This window comes from Cynocephalus volans, chromosome 2 (genome assembly GCF_027409185.1).
Source record: "Cynocephalus volans isolate mCynVol1 chromosome 2, mCynVol1.pri, whole genome shotgun sequence".
In the NCBI taxonomy this organism is placed as follows: Eukaryota; Metazoa; Chordata; class Mammalia; order Dermoptera; family Cynocephalidae; genus Cynocephalus; species Cynocephalus volans.
In genome coordinates, this window is record NC_084461.1 from 56360271 (window position 1) to 56375339 (window position 15069).

Genomic DNA, 15069 nt, shown 5'->3' on the forward strand with positions numbered 1-15069 from the left:
ATAACCCTATATTTTAGTTTTATTTCTGCAAGTCCACAGTGTAGTTTAAAGACTTGTTTTCTTTTTATATGTTCAAAAACATACTAAAAACATTAAAATGATTCTCAAAGTTGTTTTATTTATAGAAACTATTTTGTGCTGCTTTCTTGCTCTTATTCCATAGATGTAAGAATCAAAGTGTATGGGCGGCAAAAGAATATTGAAAGTGCTACTTAAATACGTTACTAATGAGCTACTTTAAAGTTAGGAGTCTAAATCATGCTGCTATTAAAGTATTGGTTCAAGGTGGTGAAGGGTGAAAAAGCCACCCCCCAACCACATCCCCACAATCATAACTCCAATAGCAGAGCACATTTAAAATTTTCCCCAGGGAATTTCACAATGCATGCCCTACCTCGTGAGGTAAGTCTCCAAATTAAAGTTTGCTACTTTGCTCAGCTGGGAGTTTAGTAGTAATAATTTATTGAAGCTTAAGTGGTTTTTAAACCTTTTTGTAGTCACCCCACCTTCCTCTTACCCCAAAAACACTGTACCTGGAATCTAAACATACAAAATAGATCTTACCTTGAAAATCTTGAAACTTACTTAAAAAACAAGCTTTGAAAATGAATATAAATTTTTTATTTCAAAGTTGAATTGTTACTAATATCAGCATTTGGGTAATATCCCTTATTATATAAAAACTCACATATGAAGCAATCCAAACCATAGTGTGATTAACACAACATGATAAATGCCATGTTCACTTGTTATTATACAACTATCAGCATATAATGAACCACATTGCCCAGGACATTATGCCTAGTGTTTATTTGAGCTCTGCACAATGTGTTATGTGCATGTCCATGCACAAGCCAGAATTCAAATCAGACAGACCTGTTTTGAGCTTCAGTCTTACCAGTCAGTGAAATATTTCAGCTCATATATGTTCAGACACAGAAGAAATTTGTTCCAAGATCTATGTATCATTAAAAAGGGTCAATCAGGCCATTCAAGTTAATATGTTAAAGCTATGTGTGTAACAAACGAGTGTGATTTATATGTTTGTGTGTGTGTACATTAATGATTTGTTCATTTTTGCATTCGAATCAAGTATTCATGGAACCTCTGAATTGCCTCTGCTAAATTCTTCTCCTTGATGAATAGGTTGGGAAAATTCAGATCTGGGCTATTTAGCTTTTTCTTTAGTTATTACTTTAGATTACACAAAATAACTGAAAGTGTATGTGGTCATCTTATAGACCCTTTTCCTTCTGGAATCCTGTATTAATATTTCTGGGTATTTGATATCAACTTCAAAATCTCGAGAAAGTATATATTTCCTATGAGTAATTCAGAAATGTTTATTATGACATATCTGTATTTCTTAATAATAAGCCTTGCCCAAAATGTTTACCCTAATTGACCATCAAACCCTCAATGCTCAGGGATGTGATTAAGCATTCGCATGAAACAGCATCAGTTAACAATGCTGGGAATAAACAAGTAGGAACAGTGAGAATCAGGCACTGCATTTATTGAAGTACAGCATCAGGCAGTCCTGGGATTAGCAATTAGGTATTCATTTGAACTCAGTCTGTAGGAGGATTCTGTCAGTGGTTCTTCAAGTTTAAGCAGCAAAGGCTACCAACTACCTGCTAAAATATAGTGATCTTTAAAATCTATTTAATTGAATTGGAGAAATTTGTTACATGCATTCTCTAGTTTTTCTTCTGGTAATTATAGGGCAGCAGGAGCCTTTTAAGTTATCTCCTAAAGTTGTGTTTGTATGTTAAACTTTTCCCTAATGTAAGATGTTTTTCTAAATGTGGGAGATAATTTTTTAGAAATTAAAATGACCATGAGTCAGGTATTTTTTGTAAATGTATTTTGTGCTATAGTATGTGTGTTTAAACTCTTGGTTTATTTAATAAGATAGGATAATTTCTATAAAGTGAAGTAGACTCTTAATTGATTGGACTTAAAAGTACTGGTTGTTGGTAAAATTTATGGAGAGAAATCTACTTTCTGACATATATAATATGCATTATAAAAGCAGCTATATGTTTTTACTTTCTTGGTGCCTAAACATGTGAATGGTTGTATTAACGTGCAATTTATATGTCTGTTGTCATGTAAATATATGGTAAATAGTGCCAGTTTCTTTCAGTGGTTCTGAAAATTCAGTGTTGCATGATTATTTCTGTGTGGTACTGGGGTTACTTGTAAGTAAGTCTATGTACATAACATGTCTTGTGGATTTTGCATGCTACACTAATCTCTTAACTCTATCCCCTCTTTATTCAGAGCATGCTGTCAAGGTCCTTTAATTCCAATTTTACTGCTGTAAGCAGTTTTCACTATGGCAGCTCTAGGGATCTGCATGGCAGCCAGGGCAGTCTTGCCTTGAGTGTTGCAGACGGAAGAGGTTCTGGTGGGCACATTTTTCGAGTGAGTACCTACCGTAGACCAGTACTTTTAGCACATAGAAGAGAAAACCCCAAATTTTAAATGTTTTAATGTTTCTAGAAAAAAAATTTTACTGTGGGTTAGAAATCTTGATTTCTTTCAAGTTCTTCTATGGCTTCTAAAACTTTACTCAACGCTGATTTAGTCTTTATCTCTTAAGTTTTTTTGATCATAAGCTAATGTTGCAGTCAGCTCTTGTTTATTTATGTAAAATGGGGTGAACAATAGGAGTAACTATCAGAGGTTTTTAAAAACTATTATTCTTTGCACTGTTTTTCTGTTAGAATTAGCTTGCTGTCCCCTAACTCAGGGTTTTAAGGCTGTGCCATATGTAATCCACAGAGGAATAATTTTAACTCCAGTGATTTGAGAATTGGCCAATAAGAAGCCACTACCTGGAACTAAGTTTAAGCATAATTCGCTGAATATAATTAAATGTGGGGCTGGAGAAATTGTTTCAAGTATCAATGAAAAGGCAAAACCCAAATCCTTTATTACCCACATTTCACCATAGTCCTGAGTAGTGAAGAAGAGAGGTTTATTTTAAGGAAAGTTAAGGGTGGGGGATAAGAACGGCAGAAAAAGAGAAAGAACAGAATACCTCTGGCATGGCTATACTTTAAGATTTTTATCTCCACAACAACTTGAGGTGGTAGCATAGCCTCTAAACAGATATCTCCTTCTGCTCTTCTTTCATCCTGAAATGGTCTTTCTTCCCTTCTAACCTTATTTTATCCCTTCCCACAGTTTTATTTCCATTTCAAGTGTTTGCTTACTTCTGGATCTTTTACTTTTTCCTGAGCGTACCACTCCCCTACCTGCCTTCCCCCCCCCCTTTTTTTTTCTTGGCAGCTGGCTGGTACGGGGATCTGAACCCTTGATCTTGGTGTTACAAGGTCGTACTCTATAGCCCCCCTTTCTTTTTTTAAATGCATTCGTTTCTTTTCTGTGTTCTAGAGTAGGAGCAGTCTCCTAGATTTACTTTACTTTGGCTGCACCTGACCTACTCTTGCCCTGTCCTCTCCTACCTGCCACTACTCAGTTTCTTTGCTGTTACAGTGTCAACAATCATTTTGAAACTTCTCAAGTTGAAAGATAAGGTGATGACTGTCAAGCCCTCACTCCAACAGAGTCCATGGGGTAAAAACCAGTGGTTTTTATTAACTCTCAGGGGTAATCTTTGCCATTCATAATCATCTGGAAGTGTTCTTTCTAATTCTTTTAACACTTTGTGCTTGCTTTTCTTAAATTCAGAGCATTTGAGTCTGGTGATTTCTACTTTTTCATTCATGATATGCTTGTTCTTTTAAAGAGTAGGTAAACAGTTGTACATTCAGGCTTGTGTTTAAATTTCAAGCTGTGAGCTAAGTTGATTTTTATGTATTTTAAAACCACATCTCAGAAAGAGAGAAGGAAAATAAAAGTATTCATTGCATAAATACACAAAATTAGATCAAACCACATCCAAGAATGCTAAGCCATCATTTGAATTAGCAACTAACTGCAGACAGTAGATCTGTTGCTGAGAGTTTCTAAGACTAGATTCTTAATTTTATATGTATATTGTAGTAAATCATAGTGAACTAACAGTAGTGCTTTTTATCACAATTTATTTTGTTTTCTAAAATATATTTAGGTGTGTTTAGAATTAAAGTGAAAAATATAGGTTTCATGTGTCCCAGCATATTTATGGTAAGAAATATTAAGGAATAATGAGATTGAGTATTTTTCCTCTAAAGCTATGATTAAAGTAAACTATAATATAAGGATATTATTTGGCATATGAAGATATGAACTAGTTAGTTAATTTTAAAAGCATTTCTCCAAACTAGTGCTTTTGAAAATACTGAACTAATATTAATATGATGAATTAAGCTAAAGCAGGTTTTATAAGACTGTAAATGTACTGTTACTACTAATTATTAAAATTTAGGATAAACAAATCCTATGTGTTATTGTGCTGTTAAAAGAACAGCAGTTAATTTTTTGACCAAAGAAACTGTTTATGGTGCTCAACAGGAGTGTATTTTAATTGCTCTTGAAATTGGAGACTCTTAGCTTTGATTAATAACTAAATTTATTGCTCAAAGGTGTTAAAAGCTAGGCATTACTGTAAATAAAAGGAAAAAACATGTAGAAGAATTTGTCTTCTACATGTGTGCATTATAAAGAAATAGATTAGCAGTATATATTCATATAAACTTTTCACACATTACAGCAACCAACATCTTGCCATGTACTTTTGGAAGAAGTTAAAGGTACTAATTGGTAGCACTGATGATGGTAATATTTTTATTGGGTCTTCATCTTTCCACTCCCTAGCAATATTTTTTCCTGATCATCTTTCAAGTGTCATCATCATTTTGGTTTCACATCTTAAAGGGCATTATTTGTTTATTCTTTATTTCCCCCTCATTTGAAGCATCCCCAGACATCCAGTCCAGGAGATCCTTGTCAAGATGATATATTCATTTCAGGACAGCAGAACTACTCGTCAGCTACACTTAGTCACAAAGATGTTCCTCCAGACAGCTTGATGAAAGTAGGTGCTCAGGAAATAAATGAAGTAGTATCTGTGAGTGCACTTATGTTTTGCAGCTTTTTAACTAGAAATATCATATGTGCTTTAACTGAAAATATTTTTTTGAAGGCTTTCCCCACTTGGTTAGTTAAGGATTTTTTAAAAATAATTTATAAGTACAGAGTAGAATTTGACCCTGTCTGCCATTTCTCAATTTGTTTCATGATTTTTCTATGCCAGAGAATAATTTGTTGTTGCATTTGGATTTCTGTAGTAACACCTACATATTTTATCATTTGAAACAAGGGCTTTTTGGTATTTCTGATATAAAACCTATTTGGAGGGTTGAAGATGACCTTGTCTTAAATTCTTCATTCTAGGATCTTTACTGTTACTAAAGGCATTTTAAATACTTCAAATGTAATTAGAAATCACAAGGGCCGGCTCGTGGCTCACTCGGTAGAGTGCGGTGCTGATAACACCAAGGCCACAGGTTCGGACCCTATATAGGGATGGCCGGTTTGCTCACTGGCTGAGCGTGGTGCTGACAAATGTAATTAGAAATCACCTTGAAAGACTTTTGTATATGGTAGAATAGATGATGGTTGTATTCTTAGTACTTTTATAGCAAAAAAAAGTCACTCATTTAGAGATTGTTGTAGCCAGTGCCAGACACACAATTCTTTAGTGTTCTTCCTGAGCTATTTTTTCTCATTTTCTTAACTAATTCTGTGCCTCTAGTATAACCAGATATAATTACGAAGCATAGTTATTATGTAAAACTTTTATGTTGCTCTTGTGAGTATGCACCCAGCCGGCTAATGTATAAATTCATATGTATCTATTTATTTTGCCCTTTTTTCTTTTAATTGAGCTCTATCATCCAGTTTCTTTTTCTTTTTAGTACACATTTTGTGGGTTAGGTTACTAAGTTTGTTTTATGCTTTTTAGTCTCTTGAGCCATCTGCTAATCATAGCTTAATAGGAGTATATTCATGTTTATGTTTAACATTGTTGTAAGCAAGACCAAATACCCAGGTGTCAGACAGTCTTAAGAACAGGTCAGTAGTAAGTATTGTCTGGATTTTTCCGAGGAGAAAGATACTGAATCTGCACACGGGAAGAAATTGTATAAACATAGAGAAATGAGAGGGCTATCTACAGAATCGTGTGTAAATAATAAAGTAACAGCACAACCAGTTAATTAGTCTTAGGAAGATCACTTGCTTTACATCTCCAGTGATCAAGTAATGACAAATACAGTTTTTTTTCCAAAGATATAGGGATAATATACCACCTCATTTTTCTTCTCTCCCATCAGTAGTAAGATTTGTCATAGAGAATATGATCCTTGTGCCCTGTCATAAAACATCCATGTATGTTCCTAAACATCAGAATTAACCAAATTCTCAAGTATAAAAAAAGAGTACCTTTTTTTACAGAACAAATCTTCAATAAAGCCATAGTTCTTTGTATCTTTCAGCCAGGTTCACATAAGAAGAGCATGCAGTTCTGGAACTGTTGCCATATCTTTCTGCAAACTTTTCTACTTTTGGATAATTTTAGGGAAACGGGGCTCAACTATTTCCCTTATAGTTTTCTCATAATTTCCTTGTGGACAAGGCTACCTCTCTGTTAAATAACCAACAAAGAAGTTTTAAGTGATTGAATAGCTTAAACGTATTTATTTCCTCTTCTACACAAATATCTTTTTATATGCAAATATTTATAATATGAACGTAACCTCTTATTTTTCGGATTGATTCCTTACACTAATAGAATAAGCTATTAACCACATTTCTACAAAGTTGATTTCATGTCTAAAATTCAGGTTCAGCCTGGCCAGTTAGCTCACTTGGTAGATCATTATGTTATAACACCGAGGTCAAGGGTTTGGATCCCCTATGGGCAAGCCCACACCCCCCAAAAGAAAAGACCATGCATTACAATAACATAATAAATTTTATTATTCAGTTTCAATCTCTAAAAATTGAGAGACATTAAAACAAAGATAGTTATTTACCAACAACAAACTAGTAATCTCAAGTTTTTTGTTCAGCTTGTGAAGAATAAATTAGAATGTCAACATTTAATTTTTGTGGTTAATATTCTATGGAATTAATATTTAGAGAGTTTAAAATTGCTAACTGGTACACACACACACACAGGAATAAATCAATTTTCTACTAATAGATTGCTGAATTGGCTTGTTAATTCTGGAAAGGAAAGAATAAATTTAGAAAAATATATTCAAATTAGGAACAAATAATACCACAAAATTAGTTACTTTTTTCCTGAAGAAAAACATCAGCAAATGCATCTTTTGTGTGTGTGTGTGTTTTAGTATGAAGAACGATACCTTTCTAATAGGCTTACTTAAATTTTAAAAATTTGACATACTATTTGCCATTTTAACATTTGGTTACCGTAAGAAATATAGGTACAGTTACATTTAACAAAAAAGTTAGTGATTTTAAATATAGATATGGTATACTTTCATTTGGAAGCTTAAAAGAGTGAATCTATCAGGAAGCACTCAGGCAATGTTTAGAATTAAGACATTAATAGCTTTTTTTCTTTTAAAGTTTAAAATTAGAGAAAAATAGTAAGTGGTATATAGTATTGTGTAATTTAGTATGTTAAAACTCTAGTGCTTTTGTAATGCTCCAAGAAGAAAATCCAAATATTTGTAATAAAACATCATTATTGGTCATTTTAAGATACTTCATGTTTTTCTTAGATGCCTTTGAGTAATGGACAGATGGGCCAGCCTCTCAGGCCTCAGGCAAATTATAGTCAAATACATCACCCCCCTCAGGCATCTGTGGCAAGGCATCCCTCTAGAGAACAACTAATTGATTACTTGATGCTGAAAGTGGCCCACCAGCCTCCATATACACAGCCCCATTGTTCTCCTAGACAAGGCCATGAACTGGCAAAGCAAGAGGTAAGAATCAAGACTATTTGAAATATGAGACTAAGCTTTTCATGTATTTTTATAGGTTAATTATTAGTAATAAATCCATATAGAATTTTAACATAGTTTTTACCATCTTGTTTAAAGTTTTAGTTTTATGTTAAGTTTATAAAGTGTCAAACTTTGTACTTTTAACTTTATGATCATATGACATAGGATTTAATATTTTTGGCATGATTATTTTATTCTAAGGCAGTTGCTTTTCCAAAACTGGTTGATGATACTCCAGTAATCAGACCTTTTTCAGGAATATAAATAGTAGACCATAAAGCTGAAATGGCATATTGTCCTGTGACACTTAAAAAAAATCTTAGTTTCTTAGGTTTTGAAATTGGACTATAGTCTCCAAACTACTTTGAGTATTTAATCTTAAAAAGTATTTAAGAAGTCATGGGCCGTGCATTCATATACAAGTATCTTGATAGTTTATTGATAAAATGATCAATAATGTTAGAAACTTAGGTAGAAATCAAACGCTTTATTAATTTTGGTTGAGTCCCTGGTGAAAAGGAGTGTTTTGTAACAAAAGTTTAATTCTTGCATCTTTTTTTATAGCTTGGTTATAAAATCTACTATCAGTTGATCATATTTTAAAATCCCAACTCCTTTAAAGCATATAAACAGATTCAAGAAATGAAGAATTAATATCTCCAAACCAACTAATGGATTTTTTAGATACTTTATGATACAAGCCAATAAACATTAGATATGTGTAATTTAGATGTTCCACAAGTGGAAACTGACAATAATATACATGTTTTATGTTTTTGCATTGTGTCATTAAAATCCATGATGTCTAAAAAGTAAAATAGGGTGAACATTAATTGAGTTTCTATCCTCATGAAACCACTGGCTAGTTAGGTGCTATGCTTTGTAATCCCACCTGTGCCTTTAACTCACTAACTCATTAACATAATATTCCATGTTATAGTTTCACTTCATCTGCCTGTGTTTTTTATAAATCTTTACATATTTATAATTCATCAGTACTTAAATATGGATGTTGTTTTATTATAACTTTTTCTGAAATAGTAGTAATAGCTTCCTTTATTTTCATATTAACTCAGATTCGAGTGAGGGTTGAAAAGGATCCAGAACTTGGATTTAGCATATCAGGAGGTGTTGGGGGTAGAGGAAACCCATTCAGACCTGATGACGATGTAAGTTTTGTTTATATATCCTTGAAACACCCATAAAGTTCTATTTACTAATTCAATGCCTCTTATATGTAAGTGAAAATTTAATAGATATTTATGTAAATTTAGATAGACATCACCTTTTAAATTTCCCTCTGTATTATTCTGCTTTTTGTTTTGAAATTTGATGTTTCAGTTAATTGAGGGAAAAAAATTAACCAAAAATTTTCAGTGTTCATGATATTAAGTGATTTTTAGTTTTCTTAATTGCTTTTCTACACATATATAGAAGTAATTTTATCACTTTAACAGAAATCACTATACTATCGTCAGAATTACTAGAGGAAGAAATCACTTTGGATTGTCACAATATTAGAGAAGTCAGGGAGAAAACTTGTACCATGATTCAAATATTTGCATGGTGTGGAAGAAAGATTGCTCCTTGGCACTCTATTATTTATGCATTCTATTTTTGGTTAAATTACCTTTTTTTGTTGTTATTAAAGGGTATATTTGTAACAAGGGTACAGCCTGAAGGACCTGCATCAAAATTACTGCAACCAGGTGATAAAATTATTCAGGTAATTAAGATAAATATTTTTACTATTTTCTTTCATTTTGCAGCACTCTCTAGTGTCTAATTTGGGTGAATCAGAGTACCACTTCTTGGGCGTGGGCTATCGTTATATCAGAAATGTAGAAGAAAATTTCAAAATCTGAGAGACCCTTCTTCTTTTCCTCACGTTCCCTCCTTTTCTCTGTTCCTTCGGCTACTCATTTTACCTAAAACTTGTAGTCGAGCTTTGTCTTAAGAGGAAGACAAGCCTAAGACACAAGTATAACTCTCATTCTCTACCCATACCTTCACTGTTGTTTATTCAGAAATTAATTTATGAATATTCAAAAATTAATCTTTAAATAACCTTCAGACAAAGAAATGAGACAAGAGTTTACTAGCTGAAAGTACAGACTCCAAAGACAGATTGCCTGAGTTTGAGTCCTGGCTCCAACACTTCAAAACAATTTTTAAAACTTTTAAAATAATTTCAGGCTGGCTGGTTTGCTCAGTTGGTTAGAGCACAGCCTTGTAACACTAAGGTCACGGGTTCAGATTACCGAACCGGCCAGCTGCCTAAAAGTTAAATAAATAAATAATTGAATAATTTCAAGCTTAGAGAAAAGCTGTAAAAATAGCACAACAAACACCTGTATACGACTGGTTAGGTTAGTTAGAGCGCCATCTTGTAACAAGGTCAAGGGTTTGGATCCCCGTACCAGCCAGCCACCAAAAAGCAAACAAAAAAAGACTTCATTTGATCACCAGTTACTAATATTTTGCCAAATTATCTATAGCATTTATTCTTCTCTTTCTTTTCCCTTTCTCCTTCTCTCTCTTTCCATACACACTCTCTCTCGCTCTCTCACACTCACACACTCTCACACTCATACTGTCTCTCTCACTCATGCTGTCATGTACATTTATTTTTCTGAACCATTGGGAATCTGTGGTTTTAATTGTGACTGAGGAAGGTACTTCTTCATGCCTGGGTTTCTTCCTCTTTTCTAAAATAAGATAGTGAAAGAATCTTTGAGTGTTAAGAGAAATAAAGGATTTAATTCATGTGAAGCACTTAGAACTGTGTGTCTGATACACAGTAAGACCTCAATAAATGTTAGCCTTAATTATAAGAAATATAGTGGTCTTGATGTGATGGTTCCAAGGCAATGGGAAGACTAGGCCTTGCCATGTGGTACCCTTGCGGTTCAGTCATTTCAGGTGGACATTAGTGCATACACACAACATCATGTCTGACACTGTGTCTTAAACAAGTTGTTCCTGACATTGGGCTGCTTCATAAGAGTTGTCTGAAAACTTGGCCAAAATACAGGTTCCTCAGAGTTTTTATTTCCATAGGTATGAGGTAAGTCCCACAAATGTATGTTGTTTTAAATTGCCAAAGTGATTCTTGTCTTCTGCCAAGTTTGTGAACTACCTGGCAGAAATTTAAATGCAGCAGTGCAAATGAATTTCCATGAAGTGCTTTTCTTAAAAGAATTTTTCCTCTTTTTTCTAGGCTAATGGATACAGTTTTATCAATATTGAACACGGACAAGCAGTGTCATTGCTAAAAACTTTCCAGAATACAGTAGAACTCATCATTGTACGAGAGGTTTCCTCATAAGCACTGTGGACAGAAAAAAAGGGGGAAGACTATAAGATTTATTGGAGGATACTTGCTTGCAGGGGAAATTAAGATTTTGATTATTTTTATATATAAAGAGGAACTCAAATTATGTTTGAATTTGTACATTAATGAAATAATGGAACTTGTGGTTAGAGGGAAAGAACCACTGTACAGAATATAAAAGAGACTGTTGAATTCATACCATATAAAACTTGTTAGGTTTTTAAACATAGCAATCAAGGCTACAAAAACAAATCTCTGTTGTTTTTGTATAGATTGTAGGCTTATTTTTGGATTTCATACACATGACCGAACTGTGTGCAAGGCAATACTTAGCCTTGATTGTAGCCCAGAGACAGATGGCAGAGCTGTCTATCTCATAGCTTTTAAGCCCTTATTTTTATTCAACTGGTATTAATGTTTTTCTCCTGAAACTTTTTTTGATGTGGGCAAGAGATTTGAAGTGTTGGTTTTTGCTATGTGCATATTGAATTGAAGAGTGAGTAGGTGAAGGTGGTGCTGATGGGTTCACTTTCCAAGGCCAGACTAAAAGTTATATCCTATAAAAATCTGGAAGCAAAGAATGAAAAAAATGCTATCTGTTAAAATGTGTTTTTATTAATAGAATAATGCAATAAAATATATGATGTCTTTTTAAAGAAGTAAAAAAGACAATAATTGCATTTTATGAATTCTACAGGATTTGTTCTTGTCATAGTCATTGACTACATTTGCAACTGGTGATTCAGTTTTTAATTTTTTAGTCACAGGAAATTTTTAACTCTTACTGTAGATGCATGTTCACTCATTTTCTGTGCTAAGGAAATCCCCTGATTTTTTTCTTTCTTTTTTTTTTTTTGCAAATGGTGGTACTTGTAATCTGTTTTATAATTAGTACTCCATTTTAATCTAATTTATACTTTTTATTTTAAGCAGCAGATGAAACTAAAATGGCCAGTTTTAATATTGTGTTGCCTGTAACACAAAATGTAAGACGGTTTAGGAAAGCCTCTTGATTTTTGTTTGGCCTTGCATTGCCTTGGTAAAGAGGAAACAGTACGCATGGAGCTAAGAAACCAAAGCAAGTTTATGAAACTGGCACAGTGATAGAGAATTGCTGTGGAGAGTTGTAGAGCAAAGGGATGGGTCCTTGAGGCCTACTGGTGTGTAAAGGTGTTAAATAAAGGGCTGTTCCTACAGGTAACATTAAATGTGAATTCAACACTTCAGAGTGTTTAAAGGGTTTCTAAGTGTATTGGTGTAATAGTGTTTTATCACCAACTGCCTTTGTTCCTAGTTACTGTAACAAATATTTGATGATAGAGGTTTATTAATTTTGTTTATCCATACCATTAATTTTGTTTTTGTTCTATGTAATCAAATAAAATTTGAGTAACATGCAATGGTAAGAATTAATGCATGGTTATTTGGACCAGAAGAAATTACCATAACAGACCAATAACTGTTTTTAGTTGAAGCTAGTCTAGAACCTTTCTTCCATCAGAGCAATATTCAGTTATTGAAATTAATTTTTAATTACTAAGAAATATAATTCGGGAATTTTAAATCTGTTATACTTTGTTCTTTGACCTTGATTTAATTAAGACTTTTACAGGACTAGCTAAAACACCAACCTACATTACATTTACAGAAGTGAGTTGGACTCACTTTCCATTCTTGCTAGTCAGAGTAAATAGGCAGCACTTTTAAAAATATGTGAACTCAAGTATTGCACTTCCTTCAAGATGCTATCAATTGGTTATTGTACTGTACAGTTTTAATAATTTTGATTGAAACCCTTTAGCAACTCTTTGTAAATCTTAACTCATTTTAGTTGATTTTCAGTACTATTTACATAGGAATTGATTTTTATGGATATAGTAGAAGAAGTGTGCTGTATTTTGATACAAAATTCACTTATTGTATGTGTGTTGTAATCTCTTTAAAAAAGAATGACAAACGGCTTCTTTAAGACAAGTCTCTGCGTTCCCTTTATTCTTGGTTTATTTTAAAATACTAATTTTGGCATTGTGAAGGCCTTTTATTGATTTCAGATTTCCATAATCACATTTTACTTTTAATCAGGAATACATAAATGATATAATTGTGAATTTTTCAACTACTTTACCTTGAACGAGATACAGGTAAAGATTATAATTTTGGAAAAGGAATTAAGCCCCACAGAACAATTGATTCTTCCATGATCTAACCTTAAGTTTGTTGTCTGCATCTTATACCAAATATTATATATGCAACAGATGTTATGCACTAGTACTTTATTCTACTCTAATTTAAAAATTTTGTAATGTTCTTGCAACATATAAAGTTGAGAAAGAAAGTTTGTTACCAAAAGGAGTAAAATACATGATATAACATTTAAAAAATAGCAAAAAAGTTTTGCACTTAATTAATAGCCAAAATTTTCTTCCAACAATTAAATGACAAGGACCTCTTCATTAGAATGTTTGTTATGGTAATGATAAAGTTTCAAAATTTGAATAATTATTTAAATCTTTTAAGGAAATAGAGAAGACATTTTTAGTTATATGCTGTTGAATAAATTGTAATTAAGGCCTATACCCATAACTGACTTTATTTTGATAAGTACTATCTAGCAAATCTTCAAAGCCAGAACTGTCTTATATTTAATGTTTAAAATTCTTACCCTAACCAGTGAAAAATCATACCAATAAATATGATGAGTAATTTATTCAGTATAGAATTGTTGACACAAACTAAAGTTTTATGCTGATTTATTAAAGAATCATCAGTTCATCTGAATCAAATCTAGAATACCCTATGTATTTATTTTGCGAATATTTTTCTGACCTCTTTGGACTGGATTGAAGATGTGTATATACTTGAAATTCTTGTAAACACAAACATTGCCATAAACAGGACTAAACTTTATTAATTTGCTGTACTTAAAAAAGTCCCATTAGCAGCTATGTAATATTCTTATCAATTAGCCTTTATTCAACATTTCAAATTTTTGTATATATCTAGATTGAAGTGGCACAAATAGGATAGATAATAAACTAATTCTGTTTAAAGTTGTGTGATTTATGAAATTCGGGGTATTCACGTAAAAGGAAATATACACAACTCCCCCACACACACTTTAAAACCCCTATATTTCTTGGTATGGAAGAATTGTAGTTTACCTCAAATTACTGTTTTACTTCTAAAGGTAGCCATTAGATGGGAAATGTTTTTTAGTTGGAGATTGGCAATAAGTCAAATCTATGTGGAAAGATATTTTTTCACTGATTCTGTTGCATTCTTTTTAATCTTTTAATGTTTAGGAAATAGGTTTCTTATGAAAAGGACATTGAAATTAAAATAATTTTGATTCATCAAGAGCATTGATAAACACATGTAATTGATGATGAACAGAGTAACAAGATGCCTTTTTTAAAAAAGAGGTAATCTAGCCAATTCAGACCTTCCGATATTCACGTGTTTCTTATAGCCTTCAGAAAAGGTTGATTGCTAATTCTTTATTGCTACTGAATTTGTAAACTGAAGAGATAGTAAGCATAGTCATTCCATTTTGTAAAATTAATAAGAGAATGCTATGTTAAGACTATCCATGCAGTCTCTTCATGAAGCAATTTTCAAGGTTAAAATTTATAGCCTCCAATAATGTACCATTCTAGCATCCAAGCACCTAAAAAGCTTATTCTAAGCTGAGAGAGCTTATTTTAGAAAAAAACTCTTAATTTTTTTTTTAAGGGAAATATCTACATTTTATTGTAGAGAGCAATCAGGATACTTCTGAACCTTTTTATAGGATTGTTA

At 32.6% G+C, this 15069-nt stretch overlaps 1 protein-coding gene across 5 annotated transcripts in view; it reads left to right on the plus strand.

Moving 5' to 3' along the window:
- Positions 1-14461, plus strand: part of ERBIN (erbb2 interacting protein) — a 144044-nt gene extending 129583 nt beyond the window's left edge. Inside the window, exons 22-27 of one of the 5 annotated variants that reach the window (XM_063087228.1) lie at positions 2287-2430; positions 4871-4990; positions 7710-7916; positions 9014-9106; positions 9589-9663; positions 11158-14461. In XM_063087228.1, coding sequence (XP_062943298.1) covers positions 2287-2430; positions 4871-4990; positions 7710-7916; positions 9014-9106; positions 9589-9663; positions 11158-11265 — 747 coding nt within the window. In that variant the 3' untranslated portion in view covers positions 11266-14461. Of the gene's footprint in view, positions 1-2286; positions 2431-4870; positions 5024-7709; positions 7917-9013; positions 9107-9588; positions 9664-11157 lie in introns of all 5 variants that reach the window. The other 4 variants (XM_063087224.1, XM_063087225.1, XM_063087226.1 and 1 more) reach the window with 4 other exon arrangements.
- The last annotated feature ends 608 nt before the right edge of the window (positions 14462-15069 follow it).